At 44.3% G+C, this 13,554-nt stretch overlaps 1 protein-coding gene across 4 annotated transcripts in view; it reads left to right on the forward strand.

Annotated features, from left to right (window-relative positions):
• The window catches only part of Nsd2 (nuclear receptor binding SET domain protein 2), an 82,071-nt gene extending 68,696 nt beyond the window's left edge, over positions 1-13,375 (forward strand). For all 4 annotated transcript variants that reach the window (XM_040746906.1, XM_040746907.1, XM_040746903.1 and 1 more), the window contains 5 exons: positions 1,820-1,936; positions 7,211-7,352; positions 7,629-7,735; positions 9,266-9,470; positions 10,611-13,375. In XM_040746906.1, coding sequence (XP_040602840.1) covers positions 1,820-1,936; positions 7,211-7,352; positions 7,629-7,735; positions 9,266-9,470; positions 10,611-10,882 — 843 coding nt within the window. In that variant the 3' untranslated portion in view covers positions 10,883-13,375. The remainder of the gene's footprint in view (positions 1-1,819; positions 1,937-7,210; positions 7,353-7,628; positions 7,736-9,265; positions 9,471-10,610) is intronic.
• Positions 13,376-13,554: the final 179 nt, after the last annotated feature.

Here is a 13,554-nt window from a genome sequence, read left to right on the forward strand (position 1 = left end):
AGGAGTCAGGTCTCTCATTCCATGTGGGTCCCAGAGTCTGAACTCAGGTCCTCAAACTTACTGGCAAGTACCTTTACCTACTTAGTCATCTTACTACCCCTCTCTTCCCCCTTGTAAGAATTAATGGCTCACCATTTACTGTGTGGTTTTGTTGTATGTGTGTGTATGTTTGTGTAAAGTATTTTGAAGCAGTGTTCAAATTTAGTTATTAAAATTAATGTTGTAAACCAGATATGATGGTATATACCTGGTATATGGCAGAGGCAGGTGGATATGTGGTTGAGGCCAGTCTGGTCTACTGGTGAGTTCCAGGCCAGGCAGGGCTATACACTGGATGGAGACTTTGACCTCCCCCCACAAAATCAACCAATAAAACAAAAAGTTATAAGGTGTTATGTAACTGCCATCAAAGCTAATAACTCATAAACTTCCTTGAAGCATGACTTGGATGGGATTGTAATGTTTGCCTCTAGGATAAAGGGTCTGTGAAGCAGTCACTTTTCCTTAGACTCCCGGTCAGATGCTCAGGCTGTTTGGCAGGAGCTAAGGCAGCACCAGTATTTGACTTGGTCTCAGCATTTTTTATTTTATTTATTTAATTTTGTTTTTGTTTTTCAAGATAAGGTTTCTCTTTGTATCTTTTGAGGCTTTCCTAGAACTCATTCTGTAGACTAGGCTGGCTTCAAACTCACAGAGATCTATCCACCTCTGCCTCTGGAGTGCTGGATTATAAATCATGTTCCACCATCACCTGGCTGATGTGGTTTTAGCATAATCCAGTAAGACTAGATAAGCAAAGGATTCATTGGCAGAACTGGAAAGATGGCTCAGTGACTAAGAGCCCTAGTTGCTCCTTTAGAGAACCTGGCTTGTATTCCCAGCACCCACATGGTGGCTCACAATCATCTGTAATCTCGTTCCAGGGGATCCAGTGTTCTCTATGACCTCCAAGGGCATCAAGCACATATGTGGTGCACAGTCATACATGCAGGCAAAACACCCATATACATAAAATAAATGTATTAGTGAGAGGAACTGACTAACTTGTTAGCTATGCTTCTGTTTTCAGATTCACTTGCCAGTATATGCCTTTGTAGAGACACAAGTGGAATTGCTTATTTACATTACCATAGCCTAACCCTGATGTGCTTTGTCATGACCTAAGGGATAGTGGTCAGACCCCAAGGTTCATGACCAGAATTGGTCCAGTACAGAGAATTCATAAGCCATAGCGTTAGTCTTTGTAATGCTTCCCTCCCTCCCTTCTGGCCGTGGTGGCACACACTTTTAATCCCAGCACTAGCTAGGGAGGCAGAGGCAGGTGGATCTCTTGAGTTTGAGGCCATCCTGGTATACAGAACAAGTTCCAGGACAGCAAGGGCTATACAGAGAAACCCTGTCTCCAAAAATTAAAAAAAGATTGTTGATATGCACTCTTCTCCAGCTTTTTTCCTTGACTGCCTCAGCTGTTGCTTCATGTAGACTTGCTGTAGAACCTGCCTGTCAAGTTCTTCATAACCTTTCCTGTTGGAAGTCTGCATGTAATTATTACTTACATGGATGGTGGGTATTCAGATATGCTTCTCTAAGGCAAGACATTGTAGAAAGCAATCTGGAATGTTGCTACTCTGAGAGTACATGAATACATTTGCCACTGGCAGGCTTTTGAATTTGAACTTAATGAAGGACCTCTGGGAACCACACCCCTTACGGTATTAACATGTATGTTATCCTAGACTGATTGACGGTGTCAAGGTGTCTTGGACCCTGATTCTGAGAATTGGTTGGTATGCACTCATTGCATTCTTCTGATTTCCAGGGAGAATTTGTTAATGAGTATGTTGGTGAGCTGATTGATGAAGAGGAATGTATGGCAAGAATCAAATATGCACATGAGAATGACATTACTCACTTTTACATGCTCACCATAGACAAGGTAATGGGAAGCTTGCCTTTGCTATTTATTCCTGAAGTCTTGATCGTGGTCTATCACCTGTAGAATTGGCCCTTGTATTTTGGTGACATTCTCATTTAATCTCCTTAGTGACTTTCCCTGAAATATCTTCGTATTTTTTTTTCTGAATGTAGAGCTGCCTTTTGGCATAGAACATTATAAGAACCATGTGTATTCAGTTCAGCATAAAATGTAGACCAAGATTCTTCTAAAGATCAGAAGAAAAAAGGGAAAAAAGTATAGACTTGAGCATTGCATGTTTTCTGGGCTACACTAGAGTGTGCATTGCTCCATTTGCCTATAAATTGTGTGCTCCCTCGGTGTGTTACCCAGACTCACTTCAAGCTTCTGAGTTCAAGCACTCACCTGTCAACTCCCCAGATACGTGGGACTAGAGGCATGTGCCATTTCTAAAGTTCTGTAATTCATAGTTTTAAACTTCTGAAACCTAGTTGCTAGAGGTTTCTTGTATTCTCAGAATGAAGGTAACTAGGCCTAGGTAGAGAAAGTGCCCTGGACTGCTACTCTTGTGCCTTCTGTGACAAGTAAGCTCAAAACCCGGCAGAAAAGTGGGGCTCTGTTTAAAAGACACGACTAACAGTAGTGCTTGAAAACAAGATAGAAAATGGTTATGGACCAGGTTTTTTGAATAGAGAATAGCAAACAGATTCTGATATCTGGGAATATAGAGCCCCTATGGAAATAGGAATGGCTCCAAGGGTCCCAGACAACAGTCCCTCAGGAAGTGTGACCATTGTCAGTCTGTGGAATAGTATTGGGCTCCTGTCATTTGCTGTAGGCTGTGGGGGTTGGACTATTTAGTGAAGTCACTGTCAGAAGGACAAGAAGATTAAAACATTAAAAAAAAAAAGATGTAGGAGATACTCAAGCCAAGTATGGTGGTGTACATGCCTATAATCCTAGCATTTGGAAGAAAGAGGCAGTAGGATCCTGAGTTTGAGGTCAGTAATTACTGACCTCAGAATCCTGAGGGATAAAGGGGGAGGGGAGCAAGCAAGTCTGTGTGCAGGGGTAGAGCAAGATACTAGCTGCTAGCCCTGAAAGTACTGCATGCATACACATTTGTCTATACATAAACTGTAAAACAGGAGACAAAATGAACATGGCAAAATACTAACAGGTGGGTGGGATACAGTAATCTGCCTTTTCTGTCACACACCCCCCACCCCATGGGTTTGATTTTTTTTTTTTAATTAAAAGAATTTGTTGGAGCTGGAGAGATGGCTCAGCAGTTAAGAGCACTGACTGTTCTTCCAGAGGACCTGAGTTCAATTCCCAGCAACCACATGGTGGCTCACAACCACCTTGAATGAGATCTGGTGCCCTCTGCTGGCATGCAGAAGATTGTATAATAAATAAATAAAATATTTAAAAAAAAAAGAATTTGTTGCAAAAGGTGTGGCCCCTAGAACCCAAGAGGTGAGTAGCATGTCCTTCTTCAGGCTCTGCCATGGCACAGGATTAAAAAGATAAACAATGAGCAGGTTCATGGAGGGCCTTCTTTAGGTTGTAATTCTTGTTTTCTGGGAAAGCTGGCAAGCTAGTATTCTGGAGGGCAATGAATAAAAGCCAAGACTCAGTCACTGCAATAAATAGAACTGCTTGACTGAGCCCCAGGGATGCTCTGGTACCCTGTATAGTGATAGCTAAAGAGGCTGTTGCTCTTTTCCTCTCTTCTCCACCCCCCTCTCTCTTTTTGGAGCTATACATTAAAAACTAAGATATTCATGACTGTACCGCTCTGGAGAAGCCTCAGAAAAAGCCACAGAGATGGTCTATTTTCTAAAAAGCCTAGAGCAATAATAGAAGGAAAATCAATAACAATGAATGAAAAACAAAACTCAATAAGCCCAGAAGAGGTGAGATCTGATTTCCGGAGTTACTATATTGTTAGATTCAAATGTCCAGTTTTCAGCCAAAAAAAACCTAAGACCTGAAAGGAAGAGAAAAGAATGGCCCATTCAGGGTAGTAATTAAACCAATTTTAACTCTAAAAAAGAACTTAGATCTTTAGGCAAAAAAACTTTCAGCTCTTAGTGACGGGTAGACTCGAGATACGCCCTGTGGAGGACAGCGGACCACGTGGATCTCCCCAACCTTTCCCCTTAAGTCTCTGAATAAAGTGTTTTGACCCCAAAAAAAGGGGGGCTGGAGAGATGGCTCGGAGGTTAAGAGCACTGACTGCTCTTCTAGAGGTCCTGAGTTCAATTCCCAGCAACTACATGGTGGCACACAACCATCCGTAATGAGATCTGGTGCCCTCTCCTGGCTTGCAGACATACATAGAGGCAGGATGTTGTAGTCATAATAAATAAATAAATCTTTTTTTTAAAAAACTTATTTAAAACAAAAACTTTCAAACAGCTTTTGTTTTTGTTTTAAATGTTGGAGAATCAAACTCTTAACCCTGAAAATTCCAGGCAAGTGCTCTACCATTGAGCTGCTTCCCTAGCCCTGATTTTGAACTAGTTTTATAACCCATGCTAGTCTTGAACTTGGAATCCTCCTACCTCAAGCCAACCTAGTGTGGAAACTACAGACATTGGCTACTATGCCTCATCTAAAACCATGGCTTGAATGATACTTAAAGAACTCAGAATGCTAAGTGAGGGCACCCTTAAAATATTTTATTACGATTAATTATATACTTAAAAGTGGTTAAGATGTGGTTGTGCATATGGCTCAGTAGTAGAGTGCTTGCCAGCATGTGCATTGCCCTGGGTTCAGTCTCCAGACACACACCATACACAGACTCTCTCTCTCTCCCTCTCCCTCTCTCCCTCTCCCTCTCTCTCTCTCCCTCCCTCTCTCCCTCCCTCCCTCCCTCCCTCTCTCTCTCTCTCTCTCTGTCTCTGTCTCTCTCTCTCTCTCTCTCTCTCCCCCTCCCCTCTTCCCTCTCCCTCCCTCTCTCTCTCAGAACCAGTAAACTTTTATGTTAGGCATATTTAAAATGATAAAATAATTTGGGACTGTGTAGATGGACTGATTGGTGAAATACTTGCTGCAGAGAGCATGAGGACCAAAGTTGCACCCCCAGAACTCACATCCAGAGCTGAGTGTGGTAGTACACTCTCATAGTCCAAAGCTAGGGAGGTGGAGACAGGAGGATCCTTGGCTTGCTGGCCAGCCCAGCCTAATTGATGAGCACAAATTTCCAATGAAAGAATCTGTCTCAAAAACAAGGTAGTGGTAGTGGGTGAAGCAAGATGGCTCATTGGATAAAGGTACTCGACAAAAGCCTGGTGACCTGGATTTGACCCCCAGGAGTTACATGGTGGAAGAAGACCACCAACTCGAGTCCTCTAGCTTCCACACACAGCACACAACAGATAAATAAGTAAGACAAGTGGATATTAAAGAGAAAAACAAGGCGGAAAACTTTAGAGAAATAGCATCCAAGGTTGACCTGGCCTCCACATGCATGTACACATATACACACACCTTGATGTCTTTCCGAAGGACCTTAGTTCAGTCCATAGCTCCTAATTGCCTGTAACTCCAGCTCCAGATCTAACACCCTCTTCTGGCCTCTATTCATAACCTTACTCATGTGACATATAGTCACCGAGAAACAAAAACATAAATAAAAATAAGTCTTTAAAAAAATTTAGTTGAAAATCTCTCAAGTCAGCTAGCCTGGAGTGTTAGAAACCAGAAACCCTGCCTCAAAACAAGCTGGAAGCAGAGAACTAAGTTTAAAGAATTGTCCCTGACCTTCACATGTGTCTGCAGTCAACATATTGTGCACTTTTTAAACCATGTATTTACTTTGTGATTGTGCTTGCTGTGGCACACTTGCAGAGGTAAGAGACAACTTTCAGTAGTCAATTCTTTCCTTCCATGGTGTGAACTCTGGTTCACGCTCAGGTCATGGGCTTGCTGGCAAATACCTTTATCTTGTAAGCCATTTCACCTGCTGAGGTGTGATTCAGTAATAGATTGTTCATCTACCATCAACGAAACTTTTAACAGGACAGAACTGGCTAGGGTGTTAATTTAGTATAGTAAAAAGCAGGCTCTGAGCTACACCCTCATATTGTTTCTACTTTAATTCTCCTGAGTCCTGGGCTGAAGTGATCTCCTTCCCTAGCATTACAAGTGGCTAGGACCTCAGGCATCTGTCCACCAAGTTTGGCTTTCTATGCTTGCATCTATCAATGGGTGCTAACCTTGGAGGTTTCTCAAGGGACCCATGTATTTACTGCCTAGAGAAACCTCCAAGATTAGCACCCATCTGGTGGTACAAACAAAGTCTTCCAGTGTGGTTGCCTCTTCCAGTGCTCTGTGGTACACGAGACATAGCTAGGCGTGCTCTTGGCACGGATTTGTCCTTACTCAGACATGTAATTGTGTACCAGCTCTCACTGACCTCAGAAATAACCACTGAAGAGCAGAGATCCTACCAAACTATATATTTGGTCTAGAGGTTTTCAGGGAAGAAGGTATAGCTGTGTACCAACCTGCCCATCTCCTGCTCTGAGCCATGATAAATGGTTCTTATTTGTCTGTAGTGCTTGGTCACTTGGATTTCAGTGAGTCTGGTCCTGGGGCCACTGTGTGCTTGCATTTGTGATTTTGTAGATTGCTATCTCAGAACTGTCAGCCTATACCTGTGCCCCCTTATGGCGGCATAGTATTGGCATCATGGACAGAGTTCATTTGTCCCAGCCAGTGGGAACTTGAGCATGCTATGATTGTGCCCTCTTTGCTCTTTAGGAGCTGATGCTGATGCTTGCCCATTTTTAGTGGAGTTTGCTGTTGTCTGGTAGTGCTGGTTTTGCATAGGCTCTTGCTGCCCTTCCCAAGTCTGTGACACTTGTATTTCTCCTAGCTTATTTGTTACTGGGGTGGTGTTATATGTGCCAATTCAGTCTTCACCACTTCTCACTTGGGCCCAGTCTCTCCTTGTATTCTGGTCTTAAGCAAGAGAGTCTGGACTGGTTGAGGGACGTCTGGTCCAGGTGGACAACAGGATACCAAGGTTTTCAGTATGACAAGCAACACTATCATCTGATAAAACCTACAGTTTGAAGAATCTCTTTAGAGATATCAGCAGGATGTGGTTGAGAATGCCTTTAGTCCCAGCAGAGGCAGGTGGATCTCTGTAAGTTTGAGGCCAGCTTGGTATACAAAGTGAAATCCAGGACAGCCAAGGATATTATAGAGAAAAATCTTGTCTTGAAACCCCCTCCCCCCAAAAAAAAGATATCCTTGATTTTTTTTTTAATCCTACAGGACCGAATAATTGACGCTGGTCCTAAAGGGAATTATTCACGATTCATGAACCACAGTTGCCAACCCAATTGTGAGACTCTGAAGTGGACAGTGAATGGGGACACACGAGTTGGCCTGTTTGCTGTGTGTGACATTCCTGCAGGTACATCATTGGGGTCCTACAGGTTTCTGATGCCATGTGGGCAGGCAGAGAGGCAATGGTTGGTATTTGGTGTGGCTGGGTTTAGAAAGGCTCCAGGATAGTGATTTAGAAGCTTTGTTTTGTATAACTATTTTATAAAAGCAAATTGATGAGCTATGTGTGGCATGCCAGTGTGTGCCTGAAGAGGGTGCATTTTCATGAGCTTGACCCTTCAAGTTTAGCACCCACTGCCTCAGGAGGACAGTGACCTCTAACATAGCATTATGTCTCCTGTAGGGACAGAGCTGACCTTCAACTATAACCTCGATTGTTTGGGCAATGAAAAGACAGTCTGTCGATGTGGAGCCTCCAATTGTAGTGGGTTTCTTGGAGACAGACCAAAGGTAAGGACATCATCATAGGTTTCTCTTCTTTTTTTTTTTTTAAGATTTTATTTATTACATATACAGTGTTCTGCCTGCATTTATGCTTGTATGCCAGAAGAGGAGGACATCAGATCTCATTGAAGGTGGTTGTGGGCCACCATGTGGTTGCTGGGAATTGAACTCAGTACCTCTGGAAGAGTAGTCAGTACTCTTAACCTGAGCCATCTCTCCAGCGTGCCCCCCCCCCCCAGCTTTCTTTCTGTAAAGCTGAAACACATAGCCCTAGTGGCATCATGGCATCTGGGAAGATTGCTTTCTATTGAGCAGTAGACTTGTTGCTGTGACAAAGTCAGGACTCATGCAGTGTGCGTTGGGGTTAGTGAGGCCTTCTTTCAGTATAGGCTATTTGTTGAGACTTCCCCACTTGTAATTGTATCCATTTTAAAATAAAATCATGTTCTAAGTCCTCAGAAGGACATGAATTTTGGGGCACCCCTTGTATGCAACAGAGGTTAGGGCTATATATCATAGGTACCTCCACCATATGCTGGTGTCTGGGTGACCATGTGTTTTCTGAAGCTTTGATACTGGTTTGCCCTCACCTGTTGTTTTAGTTAGGGTTTTATTGCTGTGAAGAGACACCATGATCATGGTAACTCTTATAAGGGAAAACATTTAATTGGGGGCTGGATTATAGTTCAGAGATTTAGTCCATTATGGTCATGGCAGGAAGCATGGTGGCATGGAGGCAGACATGGTGTTAGAAAGGTAGCTGAGAATTCTACATCTGGATCTGTAGGCGGCAGGAAGACAATGCCACACTGGGTGTGATTTGAGCATCTGAGACCTCAAGGCCTGCCTCCAGTAACACTGCCAACAAAACCATGCCTACTCCAACAAGGCCACACCTCCTAATAGTGCCACTCCCTAAGGTCCTATCAAACCACCACTCATAATTGTTCCACTCATAATTGAATTCTTATCCAAGAGAAGTGGCCAGCGGATGGGTATTTTGGCTGAGATGTGTCTTTGTCAGCATGTCCTGTCCCAAATCCCAAATATGGCATTATTGAGCCTCTATTTTTTTTTTTTTGGTCTTAGCAGGAGTTGCCCAAGGTATAGTGGGCCACCCCATTGGCATGACTTGCTTTGTGTGGGTGGCGCACCTTTTTATTTTGTGGTGCTAGAATGGACCCTATAGCCTTGAGCTGTACCTCCAGCTGAAGCACCACTTAACCATGTTGGAACACCCTCACCCTAGGAATCTATAATGTTACTCTGGACCTTGCTTTTTGGGCATCTTTGTAGTTTGCCTTTTTTTTTTAAACTGTTCTATGTTTTTTGTTTGTTTTGTTTTGTTTTTGGAAACAGGGTTTCTCTGTGGCTTTGGAGCCTGTCCTGGAACTAGCTCTTGTAGACCAGGCTGGTCTCAAATTCACAGAGATCCACCTGCCTCTGCCTCTGTCTCCAGAGTGTTCGGATTAAAGGCACCACTGCCCAGCTGTTTTATGTTCCTTTAAGTGAACTATTCTCAATTCTTTATTCTAGAACTCAACATCCCTTTCTTCAGAGGAAAAGGGTAAGAAGGCCAAGAAGAAAACCAGAAGGCGAAGAGCCAAAGGAGAAGGGAAGCGGCAGTCGGAGGATGAGTGCTTCCGCTGTGGTGACGGTGGGCAGCTGGTGCTGTGTGACCGGAAGTTTTGTACCAAGGCCTACCACCTATCTTGCCTAGGCTTGGGCAAGCGGCCCTTTGGTAGGTGTCCAGCTTCCATGGCAGCTTCTGACTGCTTGCAGTGATCTTTCCTGCCACCTTATTCAGCCTCTCTTAAATTGATTGGGCCTTATCTAGTTGCATATTCTTTGGAAGGTCAGGTGGTAAATATCCCTAGTCCAGGGGACCAGCTGGAACAAAGGATGGGAACAGGCAGTAGCTTCCATACCTAATGTCAGGTTGTCATCTCATTAACACCAAGTTCTAAAGTGACATGCACCAGGCCTCTTTTTGAGAGGATAGGTTCCACTGTAGCAGCCTCACCATGACTGGACGTAGTGTTTGTAGGACACCTGACCTAACTCCTCCCCCAAGACTTGTAGGCACTGTCCCCAGAGATGACACAGAGTTAGCAGGAGCTGCTATTTAAAATGGAACCACAATAAAACAGGCTTTTCCTCTACATACTCAAGTGGTCACAGTATCAGGACAAAAAGGATTTCAAATGAAAAGTTATAAACACTTGACCCAAAGACCAAAAAAAAAAGTTTATTCCTTTATAAATAGTCACATCCCAAGCTGGATATGGTGGCACACGCCTTTAATCCCAGCACTTGGGGAGGCAGAGGCAGGCGAATCTCTGAGTTTGAAGTCGGCCTAGTCTATGGAGTGAGTTCGAGGACAGCCAGGGCTACATAGAAAAAAACCTGCTTCAAAAACAGAACAATAACAAAAAAAAGTCAAATCGGAGGATAGTTGTTGCCATCAGTAGAATCTGCTGTCCTTGGTGTTTGGTGTGGTGCTGCAGCTGGCAGGCATGTAGACTGTAGTCTGCAACACTTGGTACCTGCCTGGCTTTCAGCACCAACTACTAGCTTCTCTCTGGCAACTGTAATGTGGCCTTTTGTGTTAATTTGACTAGCTAGTTTTAAAAAGTAATTTTCAGTTAGGTATGCTGGTATATATTTCATTGGCCCACCAACTCGAGAGGCTGAAGCAGGATGAAGACTAGTTCAAGGTCAGCCCAGGAAACATACCCTGTGGATATTAACTCAGTGTTAGAGCACATGCATGAGACCCTCTGGTTCAATCTCAGTGCCCCTCAAGAAAATTACTTTCAGCCCTGAGAATGCTGAAGCCCTGATTCTGCCACTTGTTTGCTGATGATGAATTTTTTTGCAGGGAAGTGGGAATGTCCTTGGCATCACTGTGATGTATGTGGCAAACCTTCTACCTCATTTTGCCACCTGTGCCCCAACTCATTCTGTAAAGAACACCAAGATGGGACTGCCTTCCGTTCCACCCAGGATGGGCAGTCCTACTGCTGTGAGCATGATTTGAGGGCAGAATCTGCAAGAAGTACCAAGACTGAGAAACCCTTTCCAGAGTCGCTGAAGTCAAAGGGGAAGAGGAAGAGAAGGCGTTGTTGGAGAAGGGTCACAGAAGGCAAATAGCGCTTGGTCAGATCCAGGAGTGGTATGGGGCAGCTAGCCCTGCCTATAACGGGAAGGCAAGCACAGCACGTGCCCCAAGGACCCAGCCCATAATGCTTTGACATGTACAGGCCTCCTTGGGTGGGAGGGGGCACCTCCCACCAGTGAGCCATCCTCAGCAGCTGTGCTGTGTCTGCACTGATGCTTGTCAGCTGCACACTCAGTGGTCCAGGACAAACAAGCCTTACTACACAGCATCACCGCTACACTTGAATCTGAGACCCAACGTCAAGGTGCCCTCCCATTTTTATTTTAGATTAAAGTTATGATTGAAGATTAACTGGCAGGTGAAATGCTTTTATCTTACCTGAAATTTATAGACTTTTCTAAAGGTCACCCTTAGCTCTATCCTGGTGGTTCAGGCTTCTACTCACATACTGCCCCCAACTCAGGACAAACTGGGACTCAGGCCCTGGGCTAACCCAGTCAGGATTGTTTTGCTCCTTTGAAACAGCCTATGTTTTTTGTACTAATGTGAATTTTTTTCCTCAAAGTGCTGTTTCCACTTTGAGTTGGTGTGGTGTAGTGAGATCCCTCTTGTGCTCTCCTTTTTGTGGACTTGATCAGCAATAGCAGTGTGGCTTGTGGAGCAGAGCAGCTGCCTTTGTTTTGGCAATTTTTCTCTGATGTCTTATGAACCCAAGTTCTTTGACCTACATTTGGGGGAAACCTTGTATATTTTCCTTCATTTGGTTTTTCTGTTTCTGGCACTTATTCCCAGTATACTTTTGCTAAAATGTTCAGATTACTATCAGCTAAAATGTATCTGTCAGGCAGATGTTGAGCAATCAGGGAGGTAACTATAGGACCCTGAGGACACCATGCGTATGCACCCTGATGTGTTCTCTCTTTTATGCATCTGTTCCTCAAACCCCAAGCTATGTTGCCTTCTATGTCTTTCCACCAGGGTACCACCTGGTCTCATGGTGGACAGGTCTGATGGTACTTGTTTCCCTAATGAGATTGAAATGATATCTTTGGCAGGCTTGCCGCTGCCTTCCCAGGAGTGTATCTTGGCCCTGGAGAGCTTGGATATAGAGAAAGGAGACCTCGTGCTTTATATTGGGAGGAAAGGTGCGTGCAATGCAGCAACAATGGGTGGCTTTAGAAAAGCCACAAAGCAGAAAAGCTTGAAACCCTCCATGAAGTCCCTAGCAGGGTTTGCTGTCCTGCTGCCCTTTAGCCTTGTACAACTGCAGTCTCCATGTGGACCAGGACTGACCAGTGACTCTCCTTTTGGCCTTTCTGTAGTCGTAGTCCCCCAAAAGCTACAGCAGCTTTGCAGGTAGCCTATGGCTTCCCTAGGCACAGGCCTACTTACCTCTGGAGACATCTGTTGGACCAGATGAGACCAGGGGCATTTTTCAGTTTAGAACCTGGCTCAAACTGCCTAAAAATACTAGACTGGCTCATAAGTTTGTCATCTGCCATAAGTCTGAAAGGCTGGTGTAGTGATAGGCCAGATAGCCCCTCACATGCACATGGCCCCTAGGCTCCAGGGACCACCTGGAACATCTTGTTAGTTGTCCACCAGCCGAGCGGCTTCTCTGAGAGACTGAGCACCAGAATTGGCTCTTTTTTAATGTTATGTAAAATCTTGGGATTTTTGGTTCCAAATTACTATTTGTGATCTTTCTGAAGGAAATATTGTGAACTTTTTAGACAGTTTCCCCTTCCCGAAAAGTATTAATGAGTAAATAACACTAACTCTGAAAACCAGCTGAAGACCAATATACAGATCTGAGAAAAGTGACCCTGGGGTGATGGCCTTTCCCACAGCAGGACCAGGCACAGGGCCAGGGCTGTGACTCTGATGTGGCAGGTGCTCTAATGAGTCTGAAAGATAGATATGTGACTTTCTGAGCATTGGCTCCAGCTTTTTCTTTAATGTGAAGTAAACCAAATGAAACCTGTCCAGATTCCGTATTCCTCAGGTGCCTCCATATCTAAAAACCAGCCAGCTGTCCCCGTGTCAGCACACACCTGTGTGCCTGTGCCGGGTGGCAGCAGCCCAGCGATGCACAGCCCGTGTCCAGCCAGCACTAGTCTTTGAGTGTGGAGCTGTCGCAGTTAAAACCAGACACCGGTATGACAGTGCATCTAGCAAGAGTGACAAGGACCCAGATGCTAGTTCCTGAGGAACTTCTGGCACAGCACCTAGGACTCCTGGGTCCCAGGCAGGCACACTCAGGTTGGCATGTCTGATGACTTCCAAGTGATGCCTGTAGCATGATATGTGAAGTGCCCGCCTTCCAGAGCTACTTAAAGATAAAAATGTTCTGACTGAAGTTAATGCAAACAACTGTCAGTTGCCAAATATCTTCATTTACAAGGAGTGTAGCTGATGACTGTTAGTCAGTAGAAGAAAATGCTGTGTCCATGTGTATCATGGTGTCACCATGTCCTTTGAGATGTGAAATGACCTATCACAAATTAAATTTAAGTTTAAATGTGCCTATTGGTGTCTAAACTTCATACAATATGGTCAAGTTCCTTTTAGGAATGCTGGGTAGGTACTGTCACCAGGACTGATAGTGAAGGCTTAAAAACTTGAAGTTTGGGGGGGAGGGGGGAAGTAATACCGAAATATAGACGAGAATTACCAGTTGGGGAAAAATAGCATTTAAAGTGGA

Source organism: Mesocricetus auratus, unplaced genomic scaffold (assembly GCF_017639785.1).
Source record: "Mesocricetus auratus isolate SY011 unplaced genomic scaffold, BCM_Maur_2.0 Super-Scaffold_100006, whole genome shotgun sequence".
NCBI classification, from domain to species: Eukaryota; Metazoa; Chordata; class Mammalia; order Rodentia; family Cricetidae; genus Mesocricetus; species Mesocricetus auratus.